Genomic DNA, 17,905 nt, shown 5'->3' on the forward strand with positions numbered 1-17,905 from the left:
TACGTTAGTCTCTAATGTGTACGTTCGTACATACATCCAAACTTCTCGTAGATAAAAGGGGAGAAAAAGAAAGAAAAAGAGAATGAGAATGAGAATGAGAGAGTATGCATGCTTGTGTGTATGAGAGAGAAAGAGAGAGAGAGAGAAAGAGAAGAGTTGTAAAAGCGTTATTAACTTTACGGCACGAGAAAAACGTATTAAAGGATTCGTGTATTAAGAGCGCATCCGAGTTTATACTTCTCTCGAATTCACTATTGTCTCTCCTCGTTCATTTTGCTAAGAATATTTTTGCATTTTTTCCCTTTATATCTTCTTAAAAAAATTAATTTGTTCAACGAATCGAAAACGAGACCTCGATTTCCCAGCGGAAGAAACTTTCGATATATTTCAATCCGTAATGAAATAGAATCCTATCTTCGCTCACTATAATTTTAAGAATGACAAATAGACAGAAAGAGAGAGAGAGAGAGAGAGAGAGAGAGAGAGAGAGAGAGGGAGGGAGAGAGAGAGAAAGATAATTGTGAAAAAAATGTACGAAGACGAAAAGAGATAATTTTCGTCGTCACACGACACATTATTTCTTCCGCTGATAATTATTAATGATGTCGCGTAAAAAAAAGTTCCGCAAAAGTTTTTTCTCTTTCTTTTCCTAGTTGTTTCACGTATACGACGACGAGTACACACCTATGTAGATGGATTAACGACGATACCTGTCATTATGCTCCTCTCCTTATCGCGAAACGCGACAAGATTAGTTGACAAGATTAGCGTTGGGTGTTATTAGCGATATTAATAACACGATGTTCGTACGTTGAAAAGCCGCGCCTTATTGTTCCAACACACATATTATTTCTTTATAGTATCTTCAGTTGGGCCTGTTCTCCGAAATGGAGCTGACACGAATCTTCCGACATTTGTTTTAATATTTTTAATATTTTCCTTTCGAAATTCTTAAAACATTCTTCATTCTTCGTCTTATCGACTTATCGAAAGTTACTCGAAAAAGAATAAAAAAGAAAAAAAAATATATGTATATATATATATATATATATATCTGTATATGTATATACCTAAGTACGTGTGTGTCGTGTTCGTAAAAGGCAATGAAGGGGATGAGGCGGCATGGACGACGAGTCGAAAACCGTGCTCGGCTTTTACGGCACTCGCAATAAAGCTTAAGTCGCTCGTAGATTTGCGGCCGGAACGTTACATGTACACATGTAGGTATGTATCTATGTATGTATGTACGTGTATATATATATATATGTATATGTGTATATATATATATATGTATGATGAAAGCGGCATTGCCAGAGCACAGAAGAAGCGAAGATGTCCACGATTCTTCGTGGCTTTGTCCTATGCCAATTTATATCTTACAAGGGACAACCCGTTCTAAGTATAATACGAAACAAAGTCAACAAGTTCCTTTAAACGCGAAGATTATCATCGATTTGTGTTTCTATTACGAGAACGGCGAGGTTTAACGACGATAATAGAAACGCGATTAATGCGAAACTATTTATCTTACTTAGCAATCGAAATAATAAAATAGAACGAAAGAATTTATCGTTTTTTTAAGTATCTCGAGATATTGTTATATAAACTTTTTGTCGAAATGTCAATACCGAGTAGAAATCGTCTGATCGGTCCTTTCCTCGTTATCTCGTCAAGATGAGAGGAAGAGAGAGATAAAGATAGATATATATAGAGAAAGAGAGAGAGAGAGAGAGAGAGAGAGAGAAAAGGGAGAAAGTGAGAGAGAGAAAGGGAGTTTACAGTACCAATTCCTAGGTACCTAATCTATCGGTCGAAAGGTATACCATGAAACGAGGTGGGATTCCTTTCTTTTCGTTGCTTGGAAGACTCGTGACAATATTTGTCGCGAGCCTGGCCCGAAGCAGCCGACGAACGCGATAGCGAGCTAGGCGGACGCGCGCGCTATTTGCCCTGGTAACATTCCCTACGGGAAGCCGTCTGTTTGTCGAGCCTTTGTTTCCGCCAGTTTCCGTTTCCTGCGCCAACAAGGCGGCACCTCTGTGATCCGCCGACTCACCGAATACGCGTCCTCTTCTTTTCTTTTTTCCCTTTTCTTTTTCGTTTTTTTCTTTCTCTTACTTTTTCCTATTTTTTTCTCTTTGTTTTTTTTGTTTCTCCTTCTTCTTCTTCTCTTTTCTTTCTTCGGTTTTTCGATTTTTTTTTTTTTTTTTTAATTTAGAAAGCAATCGATCTCGCGATAATAACCTCAGTCTCTCCCTTCGTTCTCCTACGAGATCCTTCTCTTTTCCCAATTTTTCTTTTTCGATAACGAGAGAGTCGAATTCGTAGGATAAATATTTCCCTTAGGAATTATTTATACGAGGAGTATATGAGATTTATACGAGGAAAAATTTTTTCTCTCTCTCGTGATCATCGTTATTGCTTCATCAAACTCCATCTTCATTTCTATCTCTTTCTTTGTCGAACTTATGCCGAGGTCGAGCAGTGGCTGGAAGGATCGGAATCCACCCTCGCGTTTCGTCGGCGTTTTCTTTGTTGCTCGTCGTCCCTTTCCCCCCTTAGCTTTAACGTTAGTAGCAACAGCAGCAGAAACAGAGATGAAGAAGATGACGAAGAAGAAGAAGAAGAAGAAGAAGACGAAGAAGAAGAAGAAGAAGATGAAGAAGAAGAAGAAGAAGTCTAAGAGGAGAAGGAGGAGGAGAAGGAGGAGGAGGAGGAGGAGGTGGAGGAGGAGGAGGAGGTGGAAGAAGAAGAAGAGGAGGAAGAGTCGGCAGTGGATCGAGATCTCGCGAGGGAGGCGATCGTCGCGTCCGCGTGGGATCGCCCAATGAAACGATACCGCGAGATTTCAATGGGCGTGGCTCCAAGAGCTCTACGTCGCGTCTGGGTCCGTGCTGGGACTCGTGATACTGGTGGGGGAAGTCGCGACGGTCCGTTTGGTGGGGGTAGCTCGCGGACCCGAAGCCGCGCGAGCGAGCGAGTCGTCTAGGTGGGGGTAAGACGACTATACGACGACTACTGTGCATTTCCCACGTGCCCTGGGAACCCCCGCGGCATCGCGTCAGCCCCCGCTCTTCTTCGCTCTCTTCTTCTGCGTCTCCTCCGTCTCCTCCTCCTCCTCCTCCGTCTCCTCCTCTTTCTTCTCTTCTTCTTCTTCTTCTTCTTCTCTTCATGTTCCTCTTTTCCTCCTCCTACGATAATTCTCGACTTTTCGCGTCGTTTCGATCTTCCCTTCGTTTCTCGATGGAATTATTTAGAAAAAATGTATTCGCGATTCTTTTCGAAATTCTCTAAGGTCGTCTTTCTTTCGTGGTGGGCATAGCAGCTACCGCTGCCGCGGGGGGTAAGGTTTACGGCGAGAAAGAAGGATAGGTGCGGAGGAAGAGGAGAAGGAAGAGGGTAGAGGTGGCCGAGGTCGCGCGCTCGTGCTCTTCGCGTGGGCGAAGAGGGATGCGCTTTCTTGGTTACGTCTCACGGTTACGAGGGCGGTCCTAATGGCGGAGCCATGGAAGGGATCGGGAGGGGCGGGGAGACGCGGCTTTGCTTCGAGCGGGAGCTCAGGAAGCCGCGTCGTCGAAGGATTTGTGAGTAACCGCGCTGCTATTCGGCGACCAAAGAGACAAGGACGCATGCAGAGAGCCGGGATAAGGAGCGCTACCACTTCTTCCACTTCCATCCTTCCACCTTCCTTTACTTTCCTCCTCCTTTTCCACCTCGTGCTCCCGTTCTTCCCCTACCCTCCCACCATCAACACCAACACCGACAACCACTCACCACTACTATCTCGAGGAAGAAAGATCCTGGAAGGTTCCTCATCGGAACGAGGGAGGCTCTCTGCACACCTACGACAGCCGGTGGTCGCATCCGTGAGTCGGCACGGTAGGGAGATGTCTCCCGGTCCTCCTCCAACCAGAATAAGCGAGAGACAACGCCGCCGCCGCCGCCGTCGCCGCCGAAGAATACGAAGACGAAGACGACGAAGACGACGACGGCGACGACGAGCACGATCACGACCAGGACCACGAGGAGGAAGAAGAAGAAGAAGAGGAAGAGGAAGAAGAGGAAGAAGAAGAAGAAGAAGTAGAGGAAGAAGAAGAAGAGGAAGAAGAAGAAGAAAAGAAGAAGAGGAAGAAGAAGAAGAAGAAGAAGAAGACGACCAGGACGAAGACAACGAGTACGACTTGCCGGGGACCTTTGGCGGTTACACACCGCGTCCTACCGTCCTCCGGTGTGCCTACCTATTCGGGCTACCAGCGATCCCGCCGACCAAACGGAGCTTCAGTCGACGCCGCGCATCCAAACGGTCCAGACCTGTCAGCCCGGAAGATAGCCGCGCACTATCCCGAACACTTCTCTTAGACAACTATCCTATATATATATATATATATATATCCAGATCCTATTAAGTCTTTGAATTTCTCATCAAACTTTTATCAACTTTTAATTATTTCCTATTGCCTACTCGTGAATCATCGAGTACGTCTACGTCCCTTCATACTCGCGAGTTTTTTTCGCGCTTTTTTCTTGGAACATAGAACATAGAGGGAGGGAGGGAGAGAAAGAGAGAGAGAGAAAGAGAAAAAAATAGAACGTGTTCACGAGGAAGAAGAAAATCCGAACCTCTTGAAGAATCCTCTGGATCGGTAAGTTACTTTATTGCTTCTTCGATGTAATTAAATTTTTTGATATCTTGTAACATTCGAAAACAAACAAGAGGGATGATAATCCATCCTTACGAGAGAACGTTATATTGATTCCCCTTCTTCTTCTACTTTTGCCTCGAGTATAGGTGGGAAAGGGTGTGGTTCACATTCGTGAAAGTCTCTGGTAGCGGTCGGTCTAAAACCAGTAGCTGGCAGAAGGGCGGTGCACAGTAGCGGCTTTACTTTTGATTGGCTACCGCCTGTTCCGTTGCCTGACACGATCTAAGATACGCGCGTGCTCTCGCCTCAAAACAAACCTAATCTTCTTATCTATTTATTTTCAAGGATAAGTCCCCTACTTGATATCGTACCTAATAGTTATCCCATTATAAAAAGGCACACATTCTTTTTTTATTTCTTTCTTTCTTTTCGCATTTTTATTTTCCTTTATTTTACTCTTTTTCCTCTCAACAGCAATTTTTTCATAACAAAACCCGGGATAAAATCGAAATATTCAAATAAACATTTTACGAATGTACATAATTGAGAAAAAGAGAAAGGGAGAGAGACGTTAAAAGACAGACAGTAAGAGAAAGAGAGAGAGAGAGAGAGAGAGAGAGAGAGAGAGAGAAAGACGGAGAGAGAAAGATAGAGAAAGAGAAAGAAAAAAAGTACTCATATTTCTTTGTTAGTTCGATATGGATTGATAGATAATTCTATAGATCGATGATCCGCGTTTCCACCATATCGAAATAAAGCAAGACAAAGAAGGAACGTTCGGGTTGGTGCTTCCGAACATGACGAACCGTCGAATCCGGTGGAGAGGGTGCGGTTCTCTCTCTTTTTTTCCTTTTTCTGTCTCTCTCTCTCATTCTCTCTCTCTCTCTCTCTCTCTTTCTCTCTCTCTCTTTCTCTCTGACTTGAGTAGCAGCAGCGAGTGGCCCAAAACCGGTAGCCGATGGTAGGGCGGTGCACAGTAGCATCTTCTCTTTGGTTGGCTACCGTCCTCCGCTGCGTGCTGAACGAACGAAAGACTTCTCCCTTTCTCTCTCTCTCTCTTTCTTTCTCTTTCTTTCTTTTTCTCTCTGTCTGTCTTTCTCTCTCTTTCTCCCTCTGCCTACTTCTCCCTTCTTTATTCCAACGTGCACGCGAGAACGAGTGCACACGCACATCGCTCGGCCTCTCTTTGGTTGGCTATTCCCAGCGGGCTCCTTTGGTTGGCTGCTACTTGCTCCCTCCGTCAAGCCCTACGCGATACAGTCCTTCGTATCGCGTGCTCGCCAAGGGAAAACTGATCCCTTCCAATCTTCTTCTTCTTCTTTTTCTTTTTCTTCTTATTCTTATTTATCTTCCTGTTCTTTTTTCCTACTTCTTCTTCTTCTTCTTTTTCCTCTTCTTTCTTTTTTTGCTTATCATCATGTCGTCGTCGACGTCGTCGTCGTCGTCTTCGTCTTCGTTATCATCTTCCATTTTTTTTCTTTCTTCTTCATATTCTAAGGTCACGAATGAGAATTTTCTTCTCTCTATCTCTTTCTCTTTCTCTTTCTAATACTTTTTTAATCTCGTATGTTTATGGAAAACTAATTAAAACTCGGTCGGTAGATCGATGTTTGATCTCGTTCTAGAGATTAATTTTGTCTCGACTTTGTTTTTTGTTTCCTTGATAGATAGATAGATAGATAGATAGAGAGAAAGAGAGAAAAGAGACAACATACATCCCCTTTGTATTTTACGCGTTTAAATTCACAATCAAGTATACATAGGTACTAGAAAACGATACAACTCAATCGTATTTTCAAGACACGTATCTAACCAGATCACGAGAGGTTCAACCATGATGGTGGTAGTACTTGCTTACGTACGTATCACGTTATCTATCTAAATACTCGACGGTGAAATGCATGGGTATTCGTATCACGAGGAAGTCGTTTCACTATTCCAAACGAGACGCTCTCCTTCTTTCTTGTACTTTGTCAAACAATATTTACAGGTCACGTTAAATTTGGATGAAATTTACGAGTTACCGTGACATTTTTTTTGTCTTCCTTTTTTTTTTGTTTTCTTCTTTTTTTTTCTTTCTTTTCTCTTTTCGTAGATTTTTACATCAATTCATTCGGGGGAAATTCTTGTAGAAAGTTTCTCGGTAAAATCCTTGGATGAGACGAAAGAAAAAAATAAAAGTAAAAAGAAAAAAGAAAAAACAAAAAGAAAGAAGAAAATCTAGCACCGCGTAAAGAACAAAGTTGATATTATCCGACATCCGCTTCGTTGGCTAAGAGTAAACGAGTATTATTATATTAACCATAAAAAGACGTGCCGTCTTCTAGATCGCGACGGTAAAAATCTGAAAAAACAAATGACGCTTTATCTCCTTTCAAAACTATTTGCATAAACTTCAGTTTACCGTGGTAAGAGATGTCTTAGGTGCGTTAACTCATGAAAAAAGAGAGAGAAAGAGGAAGAGAGAGAAAGATCACACATATAAGATATCTATCTATCTATCTATCTATCTATTCTATCTATCTATCTACTTTGCCTTTTAACAGAAAGAGCTATGGTCTCTGTATTTGTCTAGCAAATTTTCATCGGTTTCACCCGTGGCTTTCGCTCCGACCTTTCGATTCTCTTAACACGTTCTCTCTTTCTATTTCTCTCTCTCCCCTCTCCCTCTCTGTCAGCCTATGTGCGATCGTATTTAAGTACTCACTTACATTAAATATCCTTATCTATTAATCTCTCTATCATATATCGACCCATCATATCCATCGTGTTTTTATGAGAAACGTACGGTAGCCAGTACGTACTCATATGTACTTTACATACATAGAATTTCTTTAAGAGTTTAGATTTAGAAGTAACAGTTATGTGATTCTAAAGAGAACAAAAGCTATCATAAAACTCGCATCGACTACTTACGTACATTATCATTATCATAAATTATCATACATTAGCCTATGTTATATGGAATAGAACTCAATTCTTAATCCGATTAGATTCGATGTGTAGGAGTGGAAAAAAAAAGAAAAATAGTAAGAAAAGGAAAAAAGAGAAAAGAGAAGCACAGAAAAAAAGAAGATAGGTACCAAGAGACAGAGAGAGAGAGAGAGAAAGAGAGAGAGAGAGAAAGAGAGAGAGAGAGAGTGTGTGTGTGTGAGAAAGAGTGTGAGAGAGAAAGAGACTAGGAACGTTTAACGCAAAAATGAAAAGAGAAATAAGAAGAAGAAGAAGAAGAAGTAGAAGAAGAAGAGACCCGCCCCAGTCAGACGTTTGCGTTTTTAAACGGACAACTTGTGAGTGGGGGGGATAGAGAAGCGAGGGAGAGAAGCGTGACTCGTGCGTAACACGCCGCTCGGATTAGGCCCCCACTTTTGAGCCTTTAGCATCGCTAACCAAGTGGGCTACGCCCAGCCACGCTTATTACTCATTCGGACACGCCACTTTATTCGAGCGTGCGTCGTGCTACGCTCGAGCACAGTAGCATCGTGCTTTTAGCTGTTCTGTCTGTGTGTGTGTATATATGTATGATTTGTGCTATGTATGTATGTGCGTGCGCTATAATGGGCACAACGTGATCGGGGCCCCGGGGGTCTATTATGTCCAACTCCAACTCTCTTTTTCTCTCGTTATTACTTCGCGTCTTTCGATATTACGAAAAAGAAATAGAAAAAAAAGAAATAAGAGAAAGAAGAAAAAGAAGAGAAAAGATGAAAGATAGGAAGGAAGAAAGAAAGAAAGAAAGAAAGAAAACGACGAAGCTCGTTCATCGCTACGATGGAGTCATCCTACACGAGATGAGTTTTCTAATAATAGAGAAGATCAACGCGTTGGATGATGATAATTTATGTCCACTCCATTTGTATACTTGTAAGAAAGAGAAAAAGAGAGAGGGATAGATAGATAGATAGATAGATAGATAGATAGATAGATAGATAGATAGAGAGAGAGAGAGAGAGAGAGAGAGAGAAAGAGAGAGGGAGCTTTCTTTTTCTCAAGGAATCGATCTTGAAGCGCGAAACAGAATACTTAACAGCCGACATTATTGCGAAGCTTTAAGCCTGCTTCCCTCCGACATATCCCGACTCGTAATTCATGCTCGCTCATAATTCTTCTTTACTTCTCGCAATAAGAACAAGGATTCGTTACAAGCACGAGAGAGCGAGCAAGCGACTACAAAATGATCGGCGGTGCCGAGGTCTAAACGTTAGCCAAGTAAGTAAGTAGGTATATTTTCTCGAATTGTATGAGAAGAAGAGGAGAGTAAAGAAGAGAAGAGTAGAGAAGAAGATAAGAGTAAAGAAGAGAAAAGAAGATAAGAATAAAGTAGAATAGAGTAGAGTAGAGTAGAGTAGAGATGGTTGGCCTTTACATAATACACTTGCGTAAGATAATGGGTGGGAGAGAGATAGGAAGGAAGAGAAGGAGGAGGGAGAGGATATATAATCGATGCTTTAAAATAATACAATAGTGCGATAATAAGTCATGATATAAAAATCTTCACAATGACTATATGACGATGATGATGATGAAAAAAATAAGAGGGGGAGAAAAAGAAGAAGAAGAAGAAGAAAAAAAGAAAATGGTCTTTCCGAAACATTACGCAAGATTATTTTGTATAGAATAGGATACGATGCATGCGTACGTGTGATTCAAGGAAATTTAGTAATTTGGAAGCCATTGTAGAAAAGATGCCGTTTGAAATTATTGAAGCTTTTACATTATAACGCTATACGATATAATCGTATAGCTTAACGTGTAACGAATGATCGACGCCATCTGCTCTTTTTGATTAGTATCGCGTAAATACATATGTACTTATGTATGAATGTAGGAGCGTTAATCAAACCAGATTTTTTGTTTTATATCACACTTCGATCGATTCACGACAGGCGCACGCGTTCCGATCGATCGTTTAAAATTTCGAACGATTCGATTGATTCGAGTCTCGCGGAGAAAAAAGATTCTTGTTTTTCCTTTTTTCTTGAAAAAGACAAACACAAGAAAAAACAAAAAAGAAAGAGAGAAAGAAAGAAAGATAAAAGACACGTAGTCGAGGGCGGGTTATCTCGAGTCACGTTATCTTCTCGGGCCAATAAAGTACCTCGTATAACGTCGTCCAACGCAGTCTCGCAACCTTCGACATGGGTGGTAACGATCGAGAAGACGAGAAGGAGAAGAAGGAGGTGGAGGAGGAGAAGGAGGAGAAGGAGGAGGAGAAGGAGGAGGAGGAGGAGGAGAAGAGTACGAAAAATTCATTGGCGTAAAGTCATCGAACGTGATTTTGTTTTTCGTTTGCAGGTAGTAGCGTAGCTTGCTCACCGAAGACAACGAAGAAGACAACGAAGAGGAGGAAGAAGAAGAAGAAGTAGAAGAAGAAGAAGAAGAAGAAGAATAAGGAGAAGAATAAGGAGAAGAAGAGGAGGACGAGGACGAGAACGACGAGGACGAGGACGAGGACGAGGACGACGACGACGACGAAGACGACGACGAGGACAACGAATCCTTCGGGTCCGGGTATAAGCAGTGATCTCACTCGTGGTAATCGCACGCAGCCGGTCTCGAGAGGCTGCCTAGCTGTGCGGGAGGCAGAAAAGAAGAGAGAAAGAGAGATCTTGCAGAACTTGTAGAGGAGAGAGCGAGAGAGAGAGAGAGAGAGAGAGAGAGAGAGAGAGAGAGAGCAAGAGAGAGAGAGAGAGAGAGAGAGAGAGAGAGAGAGAGAGAGAGAGAAGGTATACGTCGTCGTCTCTTGTGGAGAAGTGGTGGAAGGACTCTCGAGGCGTTAGTCAGAGAGCGTGAGGAGGGAAAAGGAGACAGTGGGAGAGATCTTGGCTCGAGAGGGAGAGAGAACGAAAGAGAGAGAGAGAGAGAAAGAGAGAGAGAGAGAGAGAAAGAAAGAGAGAGAGAGAGAAAGAGAGAAAGAGTGAGCGAGCGAGCGAACGAACGAGCGAGTGAGCGAGAGAGAGAGAGAGAGAGAAAGAGTTAGCGAGGGAACGAGCGAGAAGGAGAGAGAAAGAGAGAGAGGGTCGAGACCAAGAGAAGGAGCGGTGGGAATTTATAAGGATGTTCGCGATAATGCCGATGGAGACAGAGGGGCACGGCAGGGAGTTCGGCCGGCGGCAGAAGATGCGCGCCAAGTGCACCGTAGAGTTCGTCTGCAAGTACTGCCAGCGGCGCTTCACCAAACCGTACAATCTAATGATTCACGAGCGTAGTCACAAGGACGATGTGACCTTCACCTGCGAGGTCTGCGGAAAGTCCTTCAAGCGGCAGGATAATCTCAAGCAGCACAGGTACCATCAACGTCATTAAAATCCTTTTTTTTATTTTCTTTTTTTGTCTTTGTTTCTGTCTTTGTTTCTTTGTTTCTTTCTTTTTTCTTTTTTTAAATTTTAAAGAAAAATTCTATTTCTTTCTCTCTCTCTCTCTTTTTTGTCTTTCTGTTTTTTCTCTCTTTCTCTCTCTCTCACTGTGTATTTTTCTAGTCTCTCTATGTCGAACAGTGAACAAAATTTGCGAAGAATTTGCGTCGGGATCGATCGCTCGGGTGTGGATCGTATGTGAATTCGTTCGTTCGAATCGTTTTTTATCTTTACTCTTCTTATCGATTTCATCTTTGACAGAGTGTGCCGTCTATCCGTCCATCAGTCCGTCCGTCCGCCCGTCCGTTCGTTCGTTCGTTCGTTCGTTCGTTCGTTCGTTCGTCCGGGTTAACGTGTAACAGTGCAACGATTGTGCGCGAATCATTAACGATCGTCGAAGTTTGTTCAAGTTTGAAGTTCCGCTCGTGAGGTAAAAAATGTGTTCGCCGTTAACGAGAATTTTGTTTCGTCGATCGTACTAGCCGTCGGATTTTATCGTGTCGGATTTTACTAGGTGTCCGTCCACTTGTACTTTTCCGTCGCGGATCCTACGGAATACGCCAAGAAAGTTTTAACTTTCTACGTGAGTTCGAAGTAACGAGAGTGATCGATGAATTTTAGTGATAGTTTTCGATAAGTGCGTTGAATTTTGATTACCGAGTTAAATGACTCGATCGGATAGTTTCGGGTTGAAGTATCGATCGTTCGATCGATCGGCGATCGACGGGAAGTCAACCAACCGCAAAGATTTCTTATCGTCTCGTCGGTTAGTTTCAGAAAATTTAATAAATGATTACATTCAATTGGTGGACTCGTTGGAAATATGACGAAACGTTTTTTAGATTCGTTCGTAAAATCATTTCGAATTGATCGCGAAGGTAATACTTAGAAGGAGCATAAGATAAACGTTGCGGGCGAGAAGGAGGTCGCTACCGAGGTGACCTTTTCGCACCATTGGCCTTGCAAAGTTGCACCGTGTCACCTTCACCCATCTCTCTTTCTTTCTCTCTCTCTCTCTTTCTCTTTCTCTGTCTTTCTTTACCTCTTTCTTTCTCTCGTTGTCTTTCTCTTTCTCGTAGATCGTAGCAAAGGTGCGAATAAAGAGAGAGGATAATCTGTGTTCGCCTAAGAGTATGCGGGAGGAAAGGGAGTGAAAGAGAAAGAGAAAGAGAAAGAGACAAAGAGGGAGAGAATGAGAATGAGAATGAGAGAGAGAAGGAGAGAGGTAGAGGGATGGAGGGAGGGAGGGACGAAGAGACGCGCAGCACTTTGAGGATCGGTCTGACCCATAAATCAGACTGAAATAATGCTGCTGGCTCTCTCGCTTCGCGTTCCGCGAACGAACGCTCGCGCGCGTGCTCTAACGCTCGCGAGCGACTAAGAGAGTGAAAGAAAAAGAAAGAGAGAGAGAGGGAGAGAGAGAGAGAGAGAGAGAGAGAGAGTCGAGGTGATAAAATAAATCTTCGATACTGGTGGATACTAATGGATACCTTGTATATAACGGCGGTGGTCTTGTTTTCTCTTCTGTTGTAGATGTGGGTGGCGGTGAGCGGGAGCTCTGAACCTCCTGCACCTTGACACATACACAATGCACACAAGAACAATATCAACAATATCAACAAGAACAATATCAACAACAACTACAACTATAATATCAACATCAACAACAAGAACAACAAAATTACAACCACGCACTCTTCTTTGATCACCTGCACTCTTTCCGGGCACGATGAAAGCGCAAGCAACTTTTTACCGCCCCCCACGACATATCCAGCATGTGCTATATCTTATTCTTCTTTTTTGATATACCTTTATCTTTCTCTCTTTTCCTTCACGGTATTCTCCTTTTTTTTCCTTCTCGCACTCCTATATTAAGCTTTCGTATCATTACTTTATTCGTCAATTTATTATCGAGTCGTCTACGTAATTTCTCTTTTTTTTTCTTTCCTTCCCTCCTTCCTTTCTTCTTTCCTTTTTTATTCTCCTTCTTCCGTTTCCCATATCCCTTCGTCTATATCTACTAACACGGCGCGAACGTTCGATCGATACGATTGATAACGATAGGAAGAGAAAGAAAGTAATTTGAGGAACCGAAGAAAGTTTCCTTCGAGAATACTTTCCTCATCTTTCGATTTCGACGATCTCTGTTCCAGGAGCATACACTCTGTTCCCTACAAGGGCTCCAACGGCTACTCAAATGGCTGTTCGAATGGCTACTCTAGGTACTAGAAGCCATCCGGCCAACTCTGCTATATACACAGAACAAAATAAGCATTCCTAGAACGCTTTTCTTTCTCTCTAAGAGACACACCAAACCTCTTAACAGATATCATACCTGCAATTTCTTTTAATACGTCATGTCGCTGTTAATCATCAAATCCGTTGCTAGCGATTTTCGATTAGAAATTGTTCTCCTCTTGTTTCTTTTTCTTTCCTTTTTTTTGTTTTCTCTTTCATTTTTTTTTCTTTTTCTTTTTATCTCCACGCACCGTCTATGCATCGTTCTCCCTTGTTCTTCGGCTTCTTCCATCCATCCCCCTCTTCTTTGATCGTTCTCACTTCTCTCTTTCTCTCTCTCTCTCTTTCTCGTGTTTCCCTTCCATTCCTCGAACCTAGACATCTAGACGTCAGTCACATCATCGAAAGAAGCTTTCGATGCCACCAATAAACCAGACGACGAACTAGACTTTCCTCCAACACTCGACGACACAACCTGGTGAAAAAAGTCGTCGATCGAGTACGGCCTTTTTAATCTGTCCATCAACGGTGTCCTCGTTGAGAAAAAGAAGAAATCGATATCGAACAAGATCGATACCTTCGGTGGTCGCCGAGCCGCCGTCGAAAGATGAATTCATTAGCGGAGCCGGCCATTTGTCAAAGACAAAGCCGACCCAGCCGGTGAATGGTTTTAACGACGAGACGAAATCATTGGGAAAAGAAGAGTGAGAGAGAAAGAGATAGAGAGAAGGGAGGATACAGCGACACGGTGGAAAGGACTACCTTCCAACGCTAATAACAATCCAACTTTAAAGATGTCTATCCTTCGAAACGTACAATTATGGCGCGAGGAAGCGTGCATTCATGAAGGATCTCGAATCGAGCTCGTGCTGCTCCTCCGGGCTAACATTTCTAAATTGGACTACGTAATAACCCGGAGAAAGAAAGAGAAAGAGAGACAGAGAGAGCTGCTGTTGGATAAGGAGGATGAGGAGTAGGAGGATGCAGCACCCTGGACGTACCTACTACTTGGTCTTTTCTCTGTTGGCTACCGTGAACCACGCCCAGGCTTCGGGCGACGTGAACCACGTCGTCTCCAACTTGGAAACATCTGCCACCGTAGTTGAGACTACGAAATCATCAAATCTAACTCCTGGAGAAGGAAAGAGGAAAAGAGATATCTTTGACAAACGAAATCGTGCGGGAACTCGAGCAACGCTGTCGGCCGGGACGTACACGTACCTACAACTTGATGACCTTGGGGACGTAAAACGAGGCGGGTCCACGCGTCGCTCATGCAAAAATACCAGTCAGCTGGGATCAGCTTCCAGTGGGTGAACCGTTCGCGGAGTTGTCACCTTCGATTTCGTCTCCGGAAGACGGGCTCGTTCGATTGGAAATATGGCATCGAACCGATCCCCGCAGATGATTTTCCCTTCGTCCTGATCAACTCTCTCTCTCTCTCTTTCTTTCTTTCTTTCTTTCTTTCTTTCTTTCTCGCGGACTTTACCACCGATGCCATCGTGGATCCGTTTTTTCCCTCTTCTTCTTCTTCTTCTTCTTCTTCTTTTTCTTCTTTTTTTTTAATCTCAATTTTTTTTCCCTTTCCCTTCTTACATTTCTCTAACATCTTACAGTCATGTCCTTCGCGAGAAGGAACGCCCACGATAGCGCGAGCTGTTCATTCCGAAGACGAGATCGTAGAGAGCTCAAGTAGAGTGAAAGAGAGATCGTAGATTGCTAACTTATGTGCAGAGAGAGAGAAAGAGCGAAAGACAGACAGAGAAAGATCACAGTAAGACATTTTTATATTCGATTGTATATTCAATATTGTTAGGTATTTTTTTTCATCATTTTCTTTTTAATGTATTATTTTTTTTCTTTTGCTTTTCCTTTTTTCAACAACTTGAATTATTCTCTTTTCTTCGATTAATCCAATTTATATGAATATATTTTTCTCGCGAACCTTTTTTAATTGTCTACGTACACAAATATATACATACATACATACGCATGCACGCAGCAAGGGACCACATACACATACGCACGTTGTAAAAGAATAACACTTTCTCGTACTTTCTCAAGAATACACATTTGTGCGTTAGAAAGAGAGAGAGAGAGAGAGAGAGAGAGAGAGAGAGAGAGAGAGAGAGAGAGAGAGAGAGAGAGAGAGAGACTCGCGAAAAGAAAAAAAGAACCAGCTGAGGCATCTCGAGGATTATCGAGAGTGGCCGATCAGACGGTCAGAGGGGCAAAATATTGCGATTCATCGGAAAGGGAAACGTTAAAAAAAATAAAATGAAATGAAAGAAAAGAAAAGAAAAGAAAAGAAAAGAAAAAAAGGAAAAAAAACAAGAACGAAAATGAAAAGAAAAAAATGGTAGAAAGAAAAAATCATTTTACAAAAGAGTCTTCTCTCGTCCCTTTCTTTTTCTTTCTCGTATCGTTCGTTGAAAAAAGTAACAACGCGTTGTCGCACTTTGTACATAGCTTTGTGTATCTCTTCTCTCGCTCTGATATCTTTATAATAACGAATCGTAGACGATTGCGACTATCTCTCCCGAACGTATTATTAATATTAATAATTAATAGTTTTAGAAAATGTTTTACGAAGAGTAGAGCTTAGTCATGTAATTGTCGTGGTGATCGTCTCTTAGATATCACATAACGACACGTAGAATCGTTATCACGTTGTACCTAGCGATAGGAGTGATAATAATGTTATTTTTTTTTAATTAATTATATATTATTATTATTATTATATTATTATTATATTATATTATATTATATTATATTATTTTATATATTATATTATATATTATTATATTATATATTATTATATTATATATTATTATTATTATTATTATTATTATTCTAATAATTAATGTATATCTACACTTACGCCTTTGTCGCTAGCTTTGCACGTAAAAATAAGCGGTGCACGATCAGCCCGGTGAGAGGATGTTCTGTATCTTATTCTTTCGAAGAGAGAGATAAGACGAGACGTGTGCGTGACACCTATTCGTGTGCTTATTCGGGAATCGCAATGTACTTTTAGGTGGGGAAGACCCACCCTACCGGCCTACCAATAAATTCGCCAAGTCGTAAAACGCTATCTCGTTCTTTCTTCATCCCGACACCTTTCGCACGTTTTCTCCAAATCTTCTTTTTCTTATTTTTCTCTCTTTCTCTCTCTTTCTCTCTCTCTCTCTCTCTCTCATTCTCTTTTTCTATCCTCTCTTTCCCTCTTTCTTTCTCTCTTTCTCTGAATGTAGATAGAGAATCCTTCCCTTACGGTCATCCGTGCTCGCCCAGCGACCGGCTTTATTGAAAGTCCCCGTCGTGATCTCGATAAGAGTTTCTTTCCTTAACGTAATTCTTCGTTCCTACGAAATCACTTTGTAAATTCCGTTCTATACCTAGCCAATGTTCTTTTCTCTGATTTTGTCTTTTTTTTTATTTTTACTGTTATTTTCATTTTTATTTTTATTTTCTAAGAACAATTCTATGAACTTTGCAAAAAAAGAAAGTTTAAGAATATTAGTGTGCATGTATGTATGTATATATAAAAATTTGTGTGTGTGTGTGTATGTGTCGCGATAAATTAACTAAGCATATATATATATATATATATATATATATATATATATATATCGAGTTCAGAGTAGCGATGATCACAGACGAGATCGTCGGTACCTCGACGAAAGAGATGAAGAAGGGCAGCCATAATCGGGACAGGTCTCCCGCAGGCGTGAAATATCCAACCGTTTGTACGAAATTATCGTTCCTGTCACAACATCCTCGAGAGAAGGAGAGGGCTTATGTACCTCGTCTCTCAATTATGTTCGCGCGATGATTATCGCCACGCGTTTCTCTTCCGTCTGGCTTCTGAGCTTATATTTTTTATTGCTGTCAATTCTCATTGGTTTACTAATGACTCGACTATAATTAGGGACACCATTGAACAAAGAAAAAGATGAAGAAGAAGAAAAAGAAGAAGAAGAAGAAGAAGAAGAAGAAGACGGAAAAATGAAGAAGACGTGTATCCAGTTTCATTGTCTCTGTTTTACATACATAGCTCGATCATTCGTTCGTTCGTTCGTTCATTCGTTAATGCATAAGAGTTACTGCTAAGAGATTGCGAAAGATTGTTAAAAGGCTTAGGTAGATAGTACATAGGTAGGTACACGTTGGTAGGCGCGTACTGCACCATCCGAGATGCATCCTGTTCGGTACGACTGGAAGCTGCTCTCACCTCCTGGGGCAAAAGTCGTGAGCTGAATGTCACGGTGATTGAATACGACCCGGTGATGCGCTTCCCGGGATCGGTCGTGCCCCGTCGACTTTCGACGTCTTCTTCCTTTACGCTCGACGCGAATCGATCTAACAAATACACGAAATTTTCTTTAAATACAGCTATTATCCTTCGGGATCTTTCTCTCTTTTTTCTCGTTTTTTATACCTTTCTATCTCTTCAAATTTTTTCATCATCGCGTCCAAAAATTGCGACGTTCGTGTTATTTCATTTTCAAGGATCGACGATCGACGAATCGTAAAAAGAAAAATAAAAGAAAAAGAGAAAGAAAGGAAGAAAGAAAGGAGAAAAAGAAATAGACAAACAGCGAGTTTTTATGGGGAAACCATTTCATCATTATAGCCGAGAACGATCGAGTGGGCGAACGCGAAGAA

At 41.7% G+C, this 17,905-nt stretch overlaps 1 protein-coding gene across 4 annotated transcripts; it reads left to right on the top strand.

Moving 5' to 3' along the window:
• Positions 1-1,110: 1,110 nt before the first annotated feature.
• Positions 1,111-15,380, top strand: LOC127063653 (protein drumstick). Of its 4 annotated transcripts, none has more exons than XM_050993645.1 (3): positions 1,111-1,224; positions 9,939-10,930; positions 12,533-15,380. In XM_050993645.1, exons 2-3 carry the CDS (start codon positions 10,701-10,703, stop codon positions 12,546-12,548), a joined length of 246 nt encoding a protein of 81 aa, XP_050849602.1. In that variant the 5' UTR covers positions 1,111-1,224; positions 9,939-10,700; the 3' UTR covers positions 12,549-15,380. The 4 variants fall into 4 exon arrangements, 3 of the variants coding, with proteins under 3 accessions (XP_050849602.1, XP_050849603.1, XP_050849601.1); XM_050993646.1 differs by lacking the exon at positions 1,111-1,224 and adding an exon at positions 3,401-4,643 and having other exon boundaries at positions 13,153-15,380; XM_050993644.1 differs by lacking the exon at positions 1,111-1,224 and adding an exon at positions 3,536-4,643.
• Positions 15,381-17,905: the final 2,525 nt, after the last annotated feature.

This window comes from Vespula vulgaris, chromosome 5 (genome assembly GCF_905475345.1).
Source record: "Vespula vulgaris chromosome 5, iyVesVulg1.1, whole genome shotgun sequence".
Classification (NCBI taxonomy): domain Eukaryota; kingdom Metazoa; phylum Arthropoda; class Insecta; order Hymenoptera; family Vespidae; genus Vespula; species Vespula vulgaris.

Excerpts from the sequence above, each read along its gene's own strand:
- LOC127063653 (XM_050993646.1), top strand. The coding sequence starts at position 10,701 with ATGTTCGCGATAATGCCGATGGAGACAGAGGGGCACGGCAGGGAGTTC. Across the intron at positions 10,931-13,152 it reads GATAATCTCAAGCAGCACAG|GAGCATACACTCTGTTCCCT; the intron begins GTACCATCAACG and ends TCTCTGTTCCAG.